Source organism: Patella vulgata, chromosome 2 (assembly GCF_932274485.2).
Source record: "Patella vulgata chromosome 2, xgPatVulg1.2, whole genome shotgun sequence".
Classification (NCBI taxonomy): Eukaryota; Metazoa; Mollusca; class Gastropoda; family Patellidae; genus Patella; species Patella vulgata.
This window is the reverse complement of record NC_065880.2, coordinates 57,776,160-57,790,049: the sequence shown is the minus strand read 5'-3', so window position 1 is coordinate 57,790,049 and position 13,890 is coordinate 57,776,160. Positions and strand designations below refer to the sequence as shown.

Below are 13,890 nucleotides of genomic sequence, written 5' to 3'. Positions count from 1 at the left end.
ATCTATCCATGTTTGCTTTCCTATCAGTTCTTGCGTAAGATTTACTGTTTAGCACATCTTTGCTTTAGTGTGTTACGTTTAATTTGATCAGGGGACGTGTTCGTCGACATGGCACGAATTGGCCGTGGCACTGCAAGAGGAGTGGGTCAGATTGCCCCAAATCGTGATTGGACGGTTGATTAGGAGCCTACCGCGACGAATTGCTGAATGTCTGAGGATTTGTGGAGCACTTACCCATTATTAATACAAAAATCAAAAACGTCCATTTTCACTTTTGACGGTGTATCTCTTTGCAAGTGAAATGGGACCGCAGTCCATGCGAAAGCCGTCGGACCGTCGGTCATTACCGATAAAATAGCTCTCGGTCCGGTATTTTCATCATGAATACCGGCCCAGTTGTCCGGAAAGATTCTGGACCCGGTTTACTGACTGCTGGTTGTATTAAATCATCGACGTATTGGCATTGACTGACGGCACTTCGTTCACGGACTGTTGAATTCTCGTTTAATTTATTGTGTTAATTTCACAATTGTTTAAAATGTAAACAAAATGTAAATAAAATTCACTCATTTTATTTTAGAAAAGAATAACTGTAGGCTCGATAGAAGAGCCTATTCTACATGAACCCCAAATCAATGGTAACTGTCAACTTGTATGTTGTCATTCTCGTGCAGATTTGTTTGAATAACAGAAATGTCTCGTGTATCAAAGATCAAAGAATAAAATCGCACGTAGCCACTCTTTGTTATTTTTATGCGAATTCAATTTATCTAAAAGGGGCTCCGGCGCAATTTAAGGAATTATTTTTGACCCAATATTAACCATCGCCAATTTTTTAAATCATGGGATAAAGTTAATTAACAAACAATACGGGTCTACTTTATTACAAAAACATTGGTGAACTTACCATTTTGTCTAAAATCATAACGCTAATCAACAAACAATATTATTGTTCTTTATTACAAAAACATCGGTGAACTATATTGTTTTTGGTTCATATTGTATTTATTTATTTGTTTGTACTATATGTTATACCTGATGAGTCCTTGGCTTAAAGGAATAAAGAATTTGAACTCGAACTAATCGCTGTCGGGATGGTGAGCCAAGCTAGTTGATTATTAGGTAAATAAAACAATATAAACAACCAATGAGTAAAACTGATCTATTCTAATCAATTAAATAATATACAAGTCAAGTACCGGTATTACCTTAACTGTGGACGGGTTAACCGACACTCAACTTACAAATATTAAATCATCGCCGTATTGGCACTGACTGACGGCACTTCGTGCACGGACTGTTGAATTCTCGTTTAATTTATTGTGTTAATTTCACTATTGTTTAAAATGTAAACAAAATCTTATCTCGAGTACGTAGCACCGTATATCGAGCTAGTCTAGTAAGTAGTAGGCTAGGTTAATCCAGACTAAAACGAAAGTCCTTTTATTGTATTAATAACATTGGCTTCTGGTAGACTCGATTGTCATCTAAGGGATTATATATGGTTATCTTTGTTATCATTAACACAAAATGACAATTAAGGAAGTGTGCGAAAAAGTCTTTATACAATAGATAATCTTTGTAATAAAGTAAAGTGTTTTCCCCCTTATATATACTGTTTGTTGTTTTTCGAGTTTTAGGCCATTATTACTTATTTTATGCATATTTTTGGTATGAACTTTTTTGGACCAGTAAAATCTCATTCGGTCCAGTAATAGTTGGAATAATACCTGCCCAAATGTCCAGTAAAAAAAATATCATTTCGCATGGACTGTGGGACCGTCAGATAAGCCACCCATATGAACCGTTTATGTTCATGTGTAGGCAATTGGCCTGTTATTAACATACATTGGTTACCTCTAATAAAAACTGCATTTCCGCAGTTTTGTATTGTTTTTGAATATCCCCTACTTTTTTTGAAGAGTATATATGTATTTTTAGTGTTCGATCTACTGATACTTTTGGTGCAGAAGATTACACAGAGATGCTTTTAAAGAATAGAACACCTTATGTCACAACTCAGGTAATTTTTCCCTCTGGACCTTATGCATTCAATATTTGTTCTTTATGTTTATTTTTATAGTACACAACTTCTACAAATAATTGCTCTCATTGACTTAAAATCATGTGCGCTTTACTAAATACGGTATGAAAATAAAATAGATAAACTAAAATCCAAATAAGACATGAATGTGGACATTGAAACCAACTTAAAGTACAGGGGGCAGTTTCACAAAGCAACTTACGATGAAAAATTTGCGTAAGTTTATCGTAACGTAAACTTACGTAAAAATCGCGTTTCACTAAAATTCTTAACTTACGAAATTCGTAACTTTTATCGTAAAGTCTACGGCAACTCTCACCTTGTTGTAATTTGGAATTTTTTTCGTATCTTTGACAAAATGGCCGCCTTGTTACTTTATGCGGATCGGCAACTTCGACGAGAGAGAATATTCTGGGATAGATTAAACCCTCTCGACACCCATACAGATGAGGAGTTAGTTTCGCGGTACAGACTTGATCGGACCAGTATATTACATCTTATTAACTGTATTATTATTAATAATGATGATATCGAAACCGCAACTTACCGATCGAAATCCTTGTCATCACCTGTACAAGTCCTGATTGCATTACGATACTATGCCACAGGTAGCTTCCAAAAACTCATTGCTGATGCACATGGGATGAGTGTACCATCAGTGTCTAGAGTAATTTATCGTGTTTCACGAGCAATAACAACCTGTGTTGACGATAAATTATCAATAAATTTCCCCTATTCCATGGAAGATATCAATTCTACAAAGGAAGGTTTTCACCAAATAGCAGGCTTCCCAAATGTAGTGGGAACGATTGATGGTACACAAGTTGCCATCATAGCACCATCGTGAGAAAATGAGCCGCTGTTCGTCTGCAGGAAAGGGTTTCATTCCATTAATGTTCAAGCAACAGCTGATTCTAAACTCAGGTAAATGTACGAATTATCGTCTTGTTTTAACTTTAAGCTTCAACATGACACGCGATAAGGGGACTCGTCGTAAAATTACATAGTTCACTGCATAGTTCCTTCAGAATCCCATAATTCTGTTCAACCCCCTTAATTAAAACACCGGGAGCTGCCGGGTTCCAATTTTGTTTTCGCCTTTTTGGTTCCATTTCGGCTTTTGGCAGACGACGTATGGTACTATGTCACGCGCTATGACGTAGCAAACAAAAACAAGTAAACAACAGGCATGAAAATAGCATTTTATTCATAAATACACCGCTAAATCTTAGCATATATATAAGGAATATATCATTTTGTCGTTTATGTTTCAAAAGGTAAGGATCAAATCAAACATAACGGCTATAATGCCGACATTGTCAACATTCAGTCCGTGGGAATGTTTACAGAAGTGTGAATGAAGTGACGCAACATGACGTCACGACCATTCGTGACGTATTTACGAAAAAAGATAGGAGAAAAAGTTAAGAAAAAACTTACGCCGGCCTTTGTGAAACCGGCGTAAATAATTCGTATCTTTTTCGTAAGTTTTTCTTAACGTAGTTTTTTTTTTCTTTAAGTTACGAACTTTTGTGAAACTGGCCCCTGGTAGCTAAGTCTTTAACACAGTAACACAGTCTTTGACATTGCAAACACAACTTACTGGTTAAATTAAATCAAAATTGATGTTGGTATCTTACCGTGAAAAGATGGGATTCTGGTATCCAATATTTAAGACACAATGAAAATTTTAAACATGGCACACGAATCATGTGCCAGAATGCTTTTGAGCGTCATTTTGTAATGATGTGACTGGATGAAAGAGGCTAAACATATCCCACAAGGGAAGACTACCGGTAATACACTAGAATAATCAGACGTCAAAGACTGTCATTGAGTTTGCACTCTTTTCGTAATTTCGCCAAACATAACTGATTAGAAATTACAGTAAAAACAGAAACGATTGAATATAAATCAGGTTATATACATTCATATTACATTATTATTATTATACACGTTGCGACCCATTTGTGTCTATTTCTAGGTGCCAAAGAATAGCGAATTAGCGCCTTTAAAATCATGCGCATTGTGACATTTTTATATGCCCACATTTTCATGTGGACATATGCCGTCGCCCCTGTCCGTGCGTCCGTCCACAATTTGTTTGTGGACACTCTAGAGGTCACAATTCTTATCCGATTCTGACGAAACTTGAAATATAGGTTTATCTCCAAAAGATCTTGGCTGCTTTCGATATTGGCATGTATCGGATCGAAACTTCATGGATTATGGCCCCTGTTTGTACGAAAAATCACGTTTTTATACGCCCACATTTTCATGTGGACGTATATTGTCGTCGCCCTTGTCCGTCCGGACGTCCGTCCGTCCGTCCACAATTTGTTTGTGGACTCTCTACAGGTCACAGTTCTTGTCCGATTTTGACGAAACTTGAAATAAAGGTTTATCTCCCAAAAAATGTCGGCTGCTTTCGATATTGGCATGTATCGGATCGAAACTTCATGGATTATGGCCCCTGATTGTACGGAAAATCACGTTTTTAGCTTGTGGACCCTATAGAGGTCACAATTTTTATCCGATTTTTTTGAAACTTGAAATGTAAGTTTATAACCCAAAGATCTCGGTTCCTTTCGATATTCGCGCATATCGGACCATAACTTCCTGAATTATGGGCCCTGATTGTACGAAAAATCGCGTTTTTAGCTTGTGGACCCTATAGAAGTCATAATTTTTATCCGATTTAAAAAAACGTGTTATTATATCACCGTTACACCCTAAGGATGGCTGAGTTCGAATTTCATGAAAATAGGCCCTAAATTGACAGACAAAATGGCCGCCGTTCGTTCTCAAATAGCGTAAAAATATGGTATATCAAGGTTTTGGACCTTTTTGAGTTCACAATTTTTATCCGATTTTGTACAAACTTGAAATGTAAGTTTATAACACAAAGATCTCGGTTCCTTTCAATATTTGCCCATATCGGACCGTAACTTCCTGAATTATGGACCTGATTGTACGAAAATTCATGTTTTTAGCTTGTGGACCCATTAGAGGTCATAATTTTTATCCGATTTAAAAAAACGTATTATTATATTACCGTTCCACCCTAAGGACAGTTGAGTTTGATTTTTGTGAAAATCGCCCCAAAATTGACAGAAAAAATGGCCGCCATTCGTTCTCAATTAGCGTAAAAATATGGTATATCAAGGTTGTGGACCCTATAGAGGTCACAATTTTTATACGCCTTCATTTTCATGTGGACGTATTATGCCATCGCCCCTGTCCGTCCGTCCGTCCGTCCACAATTGTTTGTGGACTCTCTACAGGTCACAATTCTTATCCGATTTCGACGAAACTTGAAATATAGGTTTATCCCCAAAAGATCTTGGCTGCTTTCGATATTGGCATGTATCGGATCGAAATTTCATGGATTATGGCCCCTGTTTGTACCAAAAATCACGTTTTTAGCTTGTGGACCCTATAGAGGTCACAATTTTTATCCGATTTTGTTGAAACTTGAAATGTAAGTTTATAACCCAAAGATCTCAGTTCCTTTCGATATTTGCGCATATTGGACAGTAACTTCATGAATTATGGCCCCTGATTGTACGAAAAATCGCGTTTTTAGCTTGTGGACCCTATAGAAGTCATAATTTTTATCCGATTTAAGAAAACGTTCTATCATATCACCGTTACCCCCTAAGGATGACCGAGTTTGAATTTCGTGAAAATCGGCCCAAAATTGACAGACAAAATGGCCGCCGTTCGTTCCCAAATAGCGTAAGAATATGGTATATCAAGGTTGTGGACCCTATAGGGGTCACAATTTTTATCCGATTTTGTTGAAACTTGAAATGTAAGTTTATAACCCAAAGATCTCGGTTCCTTTCGATATTCGTGCATATCGAACCTTAACTTCCTGAATTATGGCCCCTGATTGTACGAAAAATCACGTTTTTAGCTTGTGGACCCTATAGAAGTCATAATTTTTATCCGATTTAAAAAACTGTTCTATTATATCACCGTTACACCCTTAGGATGACTGAGTTCTAATTTCGTGATAATCGGCCCAAAATTGACAGACAAAATGGCCGCCATTCGTTCCCAAATAGCGTAAGAATATGGTATATCATGGTTGTGGACCCTATAGGGGTCACAATTTTTATCCGAATAGGGGTCACAATTTTTATCCAATTTTGTTGAAACTTGAAATGTAGGTTTATAACCCAAAGATCTCGGTTCTTTTCGATATTCGTGCATATCGGACCGTAACTTCGTGACTTATGACCCCTGATTGTACGAAAAATCACGTTTTTAGCTTGTGGACCCTATAGAAGTCATAATTTTTACCCGATTTAAAAAAACGTATTATTATATCACCGTTACACCCTAGGGACGACTGAATTCGAATTTTGTGAAAATCGGCCCAAAATTGACAGACAAAATGGCCGCCGTTCGTTCTCAAATAGCGTAAGAAAATGGTATATCAAGGTTGTGGACGCTATAGAGGTCACAATTTTTATCCGATTTTGTTGAAACTTGAAATGTAAGTCTATAACCCAAAGATCTCGGTTCCTTTCGATATTCGCGCATATCAGACCGTAATTTCCTGAATTATGGCCCCTGATTGTACGAAAAATCGCGTTTTTAGCTTGTGGACCCTATAGAGGTCATAATTTTTATCCGATTTAAAAAAATGTATTATTATATCACCGTTACACCCTAAGGACGACTGAGTTTGAATTTCATGAAAATCGGCCCAAAATTGACAGACAAAATGGCCGCCGTTCATTCTCAAATAGCGTAAAAATATGGTATATCAAGGTTGTGGGCCCTATAGAGGTCATAATTTTTATCTGATTTTGTTGAAACTTTAAATGTAAGTTTATAACCCAAAGATCTCGGTTCCTTTTGATATTTGCGCATATCGAATTGTAATTTCCTGAATTATGGCCCTTGATTGTAAGAAAAATCACTTTCTTTTTAGCTTGTTCTCTATCCATCTCTCGAAAATGTGGGCGTATCCTGCCTGGCAGCCGCTGGTTGTTGAAGCATGTCAAGCATGGAAGGCTTAAAGATGCTATTTCCTGAAGATGACGATCTCTAGTAACAGAATATTTTACTGCTTGTCTTATAATCAGATAGTTGTGACATGCAACTAAAATAATGTATAACATTGTATTCACATGAACTGCATGCATCAAATTGGAATTAAGAGCTGAAGTTTATCATTAAATTAGACAAATAGTTGTTTTGAAGTGAGGGTCAGTATTTCATATTTTACAATACACACTTGAAATCACTAATTCATATTACTGCAGGTTTCAGCACATCAAGCTAAAAGAAAAATTGCTGAATCTTCAAAAACACCAATAGAATTCTTAGCTAAATATGATGAACTAAAGGGAAAGAAGTAAGGTTGTTTTTTTCTGTAAATAATATATTTTTTATATCCAATCTTTTTGTCTTCATTAATGCAAACAAAAGCAACACTATGGAATTTACATTTTTGGTTGGAAAACTTAGTAGAATAATATAAACATATATTTTTGTTATGTTGAATATTCTGAGTATAATTGTAATTTTATATGATTACTTTTCAACTTCAAGGCTTTAGAGGTTTATTTCTTGTATTCATCATTTTTTCTTAACAGTGTAAGAGATTTGGATTCATTGGTATATTTATTATCCAAATTGGCTGAAGATGATCAGGTGGGTTTGTCTTCATTTTTATACACCCACATTTTTATGTGGACGTATTATGCAGTCCGTCCACAATTTGTTTGTGGACACTCTATAGGTCACAATTTTTATACGCCAACATTGAAATGTGGTCGTATATTGTTGTCAGGCCGGCCGGCCATCTAGAGGCTAAAGTTAATACAGTGTTTAAGGCCATGAGACAAAGAAGCCTATTGATTTTCAGCGATTTCCGATAATTACTGCCAAAGTTATGGCCCTTGATCACTTCAAAAAATCTTGTGGACGCTCTAGAGGCTAAAGTTATTATCCGCTTGACTTTAAATTTATACACAGTGGTTAAGGTCATGAGACGAAGAAGCCTATTGATTTTCAGCAATTTCCGATAATTATGCCAGAGTTAAGGTCCTTGATCACTTCAAAAAATCTTGTGGACGCTCTAGAGGCTAAAGTTAATATCTGCTTGACTTTAAATTTATACACAGTGTTTAAGGTCATGAGACGAAGAAGCCTATTGATTTTCAGTGATTTTTGATAATTACTGCCAGTGTTATGGCCCCTGATTACTTCAAAAAATCTTGTGGATGCTCTAGAGGTTAAAGTTAATATCCGATTGACTTTAAATTTATACACAGTGTCTGAGGTCCTGAGGCGAAGAATCCTATTGATTTTCAACGATTTCCGATTAATGCCAAAGTTATAGCCCTTGATTCACTTTTTTGAATTGTCTGTATGTTTGTGTTTTCCTGAGTTTGATGTCCTGTCCGTGTATTTGTTTTTGTGTAAATTTTGTGTGGTGCAGTCCCCCTGCACTTACTATTAGAAAAATCTTGTGGCGTTCTAGAGGCTAAAGATATCATCCGATTAGTGCATAGTGGTTATATATTCACATGTTTTTTATACGCCCACATTTTCATGTAGACGTATATTGTCGTCACCCCTGTCAGTCCAGATGTCTGTCCGTCCACAATTGTTTGTGGACACTCTACAGGTCACAATTTTTATACGATTTCAACAAAACTTGAAATATAGGTTTATCTCCATAAGATTTTGGTTCCTTTCGATATTGGCATGTATCTGACTGTAACTTCATGGTTTATGGTCCCTGATTGTACGAAAAATCAAGTTTTTAGCTTGTGGACCCTATAGAGGTCACAATTTTTATACGCCCACATTTTCATGTGGACGTATATTGTCGTTGACCCTGTCCGTCCGTCTGTCCACAATTGTTTGTGAACAGTCTACAGGTCACAATTCTTATCCGATTTTGACGAAACTTGAAATATAGGTTTATCCCCAAAAGATCTCAGCTGCTTTCGATATTGGCATGTATTGGATCGAAACTGCATGGATTATGGCCCCTGATTGTACGAAAAATCACGTTTTTAGCTTGTGGACCCTATAGAGGTCACAATTTTTATCCGATTTTGTTGAAACTTGAAATGTAAATTTATAACTCAAAGATCTCGGTTCCTTTCGATATTCGCGCATATCGGACCATAACTTCCTGTATTATGGCCCCTGATTGTACGAAAAATAGCGTTTTTAGCTTGTGGTCCCTATAGAGGTCATAATTTTTATCCGATTTAAAAAAACGTATTATTATATCACCGTTACACCCTAAGGACGACCGAGTTCGAATTTCGTGAAAATCGGACCAAAACTGACAGACAAAATGGCCGCCCTTCGTTCTCAGATAGCGTAAAAATATGGTATATCAAGGTTGTGGAACCTATAGAGGTCACAATTTTTATCCGATTTTGTTGAAACTTGAAATGTAAGTTTATAACCCAAAGATCTCGGTTCCTTTCGATATTTGCGCATTTCAGACCATAACTTTCTGGATTATGGCCCCTGATTGTGCAAAAAATCGTTTTTGTTTTTAGCTTGTTCTCTATCCATCTCTTGCAAAATGTGGGTGTATCCTGCCTGGCAGCCACTGGTTGACCTACATTTACAATTTTGTATTTCGTTTTTTATAAACACTATCCACTATTTTACATAAACATTTCCTTTATTATTACATTAGCTAAGATGACACACAGATATGGGCACTATCTGAATGACATCACATTTTATCCTACAGTAGGACCTTAAATCCCATTTTATTTAATTTATCTAGAATAGAACTTTGTTGAAGGAAATGCGCACCCATTCCCCCCAAACACTAGTCTATATTTATATAAACATGACAATCAGAATATGCCTAGCTTTTAATTACACATAGTTTCATTCAACTCACCACTGAAGTCACATGACTTTCACACGCGTCAAATTTAACATAGTGTACCAGACATAAAAAGTACAATGTAACATGTCAAATTGCAGATTCCTAACCACCTTGTGTGAACAATTTAAAGCAAAATTCAATAAATGACACAAAATAGAATTAAGCAAATTTAAAGATGTATTTAACGTTTATATTACGTTTCTAAAGCAAAATTTAATTACATAAAATTACATACCAACAAAATCTACCGTATACCTCCACTTTTCTAAAAAGTGTCTTATTCTTACCTTAACCTTGTATTAATGACTTTGCGATAATCTCACAATTTAACGAGCCGTTAATTTTAGATTTCCCAGGAAAAACTATACCTAAATCCCTAGATTAACCACATGGGATTTTTAACATAACTCAACTTTTTATTCAAAAGTTAAACACCATAATTCTGAAACTTGGACTAGAGTCTCAAAGCTACATTAGTTTTAATTAGCTAACTACATATGGGTCATTCCATGAAGTTGACACTTTGTTACCTACGATTATCAGTGTGATGATAAAATACTCAAGAAACATAATTCAATAAATGAATTGTTGATAATTATTTTGGGGGTCTGATGTAAAGATAATATTAAAATGTCATTTTGTGAAATAAAAAGAATTCACTTGAAAAAAAGATGTGTCAAATGCATTTTGTACAGTTTTACATGCACCAAAAGTGTGACATTTTCATACTCCTGAACTTTGATTTGATCCTCACTTTATCTTAGGTGTTTAAATCAACTATCCGAGGTGCAGTTGCAAAGATTTAATGTTCAATTTTCCAAATACTGCACAACAAGGGCATCGATTTAGCTATTTGTTAAGATATCTTCACCCAAAAATAAAGAAAAAATCGTAACTGTGTCGGGTCAACTTTGTTACGTACGCTAATGACACGATTAGACGGAGCGCTATTGTGTGACATACTTAAATAATGTCGTAAAATGTAATCACTCTTATTCCATCTTAGAAAAGGCAAAATGTTTATCGGCTATACTTTTGAAATGTTTTAAACTGTAGTCATTACGAAAAGTGTTGCTTGTTGGTCAATATTACGTTCGCGCGATTTCCTTCTCTTTTTACGCCGTCGAGGGCGATCGAGAATTTAACGACATCATACAACTCATTTACAGCATAGACGACTTGTTAATGGCATCATGGCGGGAAAAGAAGTGGAAGATATGGAATTCGGTAAGGAAAATGGGATTTGTCAATTAGTTACGTACATTTGAATCGCATGTGTCAAGTTACGATCAACATATGAATACTTAAAACAATATGAATGTTCCTTTTATTTTATTTACATAATTATAGAATACTTTTATTCAAACTTTTGTTCCGCAAAACAAATGGTTGCCTCGCCGATCTTGGGAACAAACCGGGATTGGATTGGTTGGTAACTTGACACGGTTAAGCTTTCAGTTGAATGTCAAAATTACTAACAACCCCTGTCTGCACACTTATTTAATTATTTGTTAAATCTTTACAAAAAAACTTATCTTTTGAAATAGTTCATGGTTCTATGGATGCTGTCATCCTTATGTACCTATACCATATACCTGTTCCAGGCTGTTGATGAAAATAAGTATTGATAACAATGACCAAACAACTGCTCTTAAGAAATTTTTGTTACCAACACAGTTATGTTTCTTGTTGTTTAGATTTTATGCAAAAATGGATGTACTTATTTAATCTGCATGTACTGAACACGTATATTGAATTCCAAAATAGTGTAGAATTAACCTTGTGTTCAAATTTCTTTCTAGGTTGTTGATTGGCCATATGTATCTCAAGTACTTCAAACCAGCAGGGAATTTTTGGTTGGAAAATTAACTGTTATTTGAATCTATAATAGGAATAGCAGTCGAAAATTGCTTTGATTCTGTTCACAACATGAAAATGCTGCTCCCTATGTAAACAAGCCTTCTGTCATCTTTGTTTTGCAAAATCTGATGACCAAAAGAGCCTTTCGTCATAAAATCTGATGACCAAAAGAACCTTTCGTCATCTTTGTTTCGCAACATCTGATGACTTGGTCTGATTTTAATCTGACTGAATCTATGCAGGGAAATTATCTAGTGCTAATGTTTTGATTTCTTAGTTAAGTATTAAGTCAGTCAATGTTGAGTACCAGCATTGGTTACGAAGAAGAAGAAGATATTTTCTGATTAATGCAAATCCCATGTCGTTACTTGAATTAAATCAGTATTGATGCTTTATCCGTCCAATTTAATTAAATCAGTATTGATGCTTTATCCGTCCAATTTTATTTAATTAAATCAGTATTGATGCTTTATCCGTCCAATTTAATTAAATCAGTATAGATTCTTTATCCGTCTAATTGAATTAAATCAGTATTGATGCTTTATCCGTCCAATTATTTTACCATTATTGTTATGTCATTTACATTAAACCCCATTTTATTTCTTGTGTCATTTTTATTTTGTCTTTGTTTTTAAACTGATCACTGTGTTACATGTTGAATAATAAATGAAATATTAAATCATATTTCCAAAGTCGTAACTTATTTAATGATGGTTGTTCGAGAGAGGTGGACTTGACTCAAGATTATTTCAATAATTGGCTTGTGCATAGGGCTTTAGCAGTGGGGGTAAATGATAGTCCTTGGCAAAACCCACAAGGTTAGACGGGTGACCCTTGTGCTTGTCACATACATGACTAACATCCACATAATCATTTGTATTTGAAGGTGATAGCCTCTTGGGATGGTTAAAGCAATTTTTATCCCTGATTACTTAATAATATATCACGATTCCATGGGAATTTGATGTGGTCAATGTTACCAACTCTTTTTACCCAGGATATGTAATATATATTTTTATATTAGATGCTACAATCAACAGGTCAAAAACTGTACAAGGCAAATAGTTGCACAATATTAGGGATTAATTTCCAAAGGAATTTGATGTGGTCAATGTTACCAACCCGTTTTACCCAGGATATCTAATTTTTATACGTCCACATTCATAATGTGGACGTAGATTGCCGTCGCCCCTGTCCTTGTGTGTGTGTCTTGTGTGTCGCCTACAGGCCACAATTCTTAAGTGATCATCTGCAAACTTTACATACTTATTCATTATACCCCAAGGATGATCCCTATTGTTTTTGGTGCATGCCCTACCCCCAGGGGCAGAGCCACGCCCATTCTTTGAATTTCTTTGTTTGTCATCTACAGGCCGCATTCCTTAACATATCATATTGAAACTTTGCATACTTATTCTTTGTACCCTAAGGAACATCCCTATCGTTTGGGGTGCATGCCCAACCCCCAGGGGCAGAGCCACGCCCATTTTCATTTTGTGTGTCTGTGTTTCGCCTACATATTTATTCCTTATACCATAAAGACAGCAACTATTTATTTTGATGCTTGCCCCGACCTCCTGGGGCAGTGTCGCACCCACTTTATTGTTAGTATTTTGTCTGTAAATTTGGCAAAACAAACCCGACACCTAGCCTTCTTTGCCTCTGATCATATTACAGCCATTTCATATTTCATTCTCTTCATTTTAAAAAGTACCATATCAATCAAAGCTGGATTGTGGACGTATATTGCAGCGTTAGCGATGCTCTTGTTTTGTTTTATTAGATGGTACAATCAACAGGTCAAAAACTGTACAAGGCAAATAGATGTACAATATTAGGAATTGATTTCGCATTTTTTTGATGAGTATTGTTTTATAGAACTTTAACGTGTGTTTTTGGTCATTGTTACCCGCAGACTCATTTTGAGAGATGTTGTAAAATAAATTATATCTTTTTACATTTTGATACCACCAAATGATAGATACTTTAGTCTTGAGTACTCAGTTGCCTTTGACTATGATTTATTTATCTTAACAAGAAGAAAAAGAGGACAATATTTTGTCAATGTTACACGCATTCATTATAGTATGTCAGCGTT

At 35.6% G+C, this 13,890-nt stretch overlaps 1 protein-coding gene across 2 annotated transcripts in view; it reads left to right on the top strand.

The window, feature by feature from the left end:
* LOC126811205 (gamma-tubulin complex component 2) overlaps window positions 1-13,890 on the top strand; it is a 123,431-nt gene that overhangs the window by 24,989 nt on the left and 84,552 nt on the right. For both annotated transcript variants that reach the window (XM_050536776.2, XM_050536775.2), the window contains exons 3-5: window positions 1,942-2,023; window positions 7,324-7,415; window positions 7,657-7,714. In XM_050536776.2, the coding sequence (XP_050392733.1) occupies window positions 1,942-2,023; window positions 7,324-7,415; window positions 7,657-7,714 (232 nt within the window). The remainder of the gene's footprint in view (window positions 1-1,941; window positions 2,024-7,323; window positions 7,416-7,656; window positions 7,715-13,890) is intronic.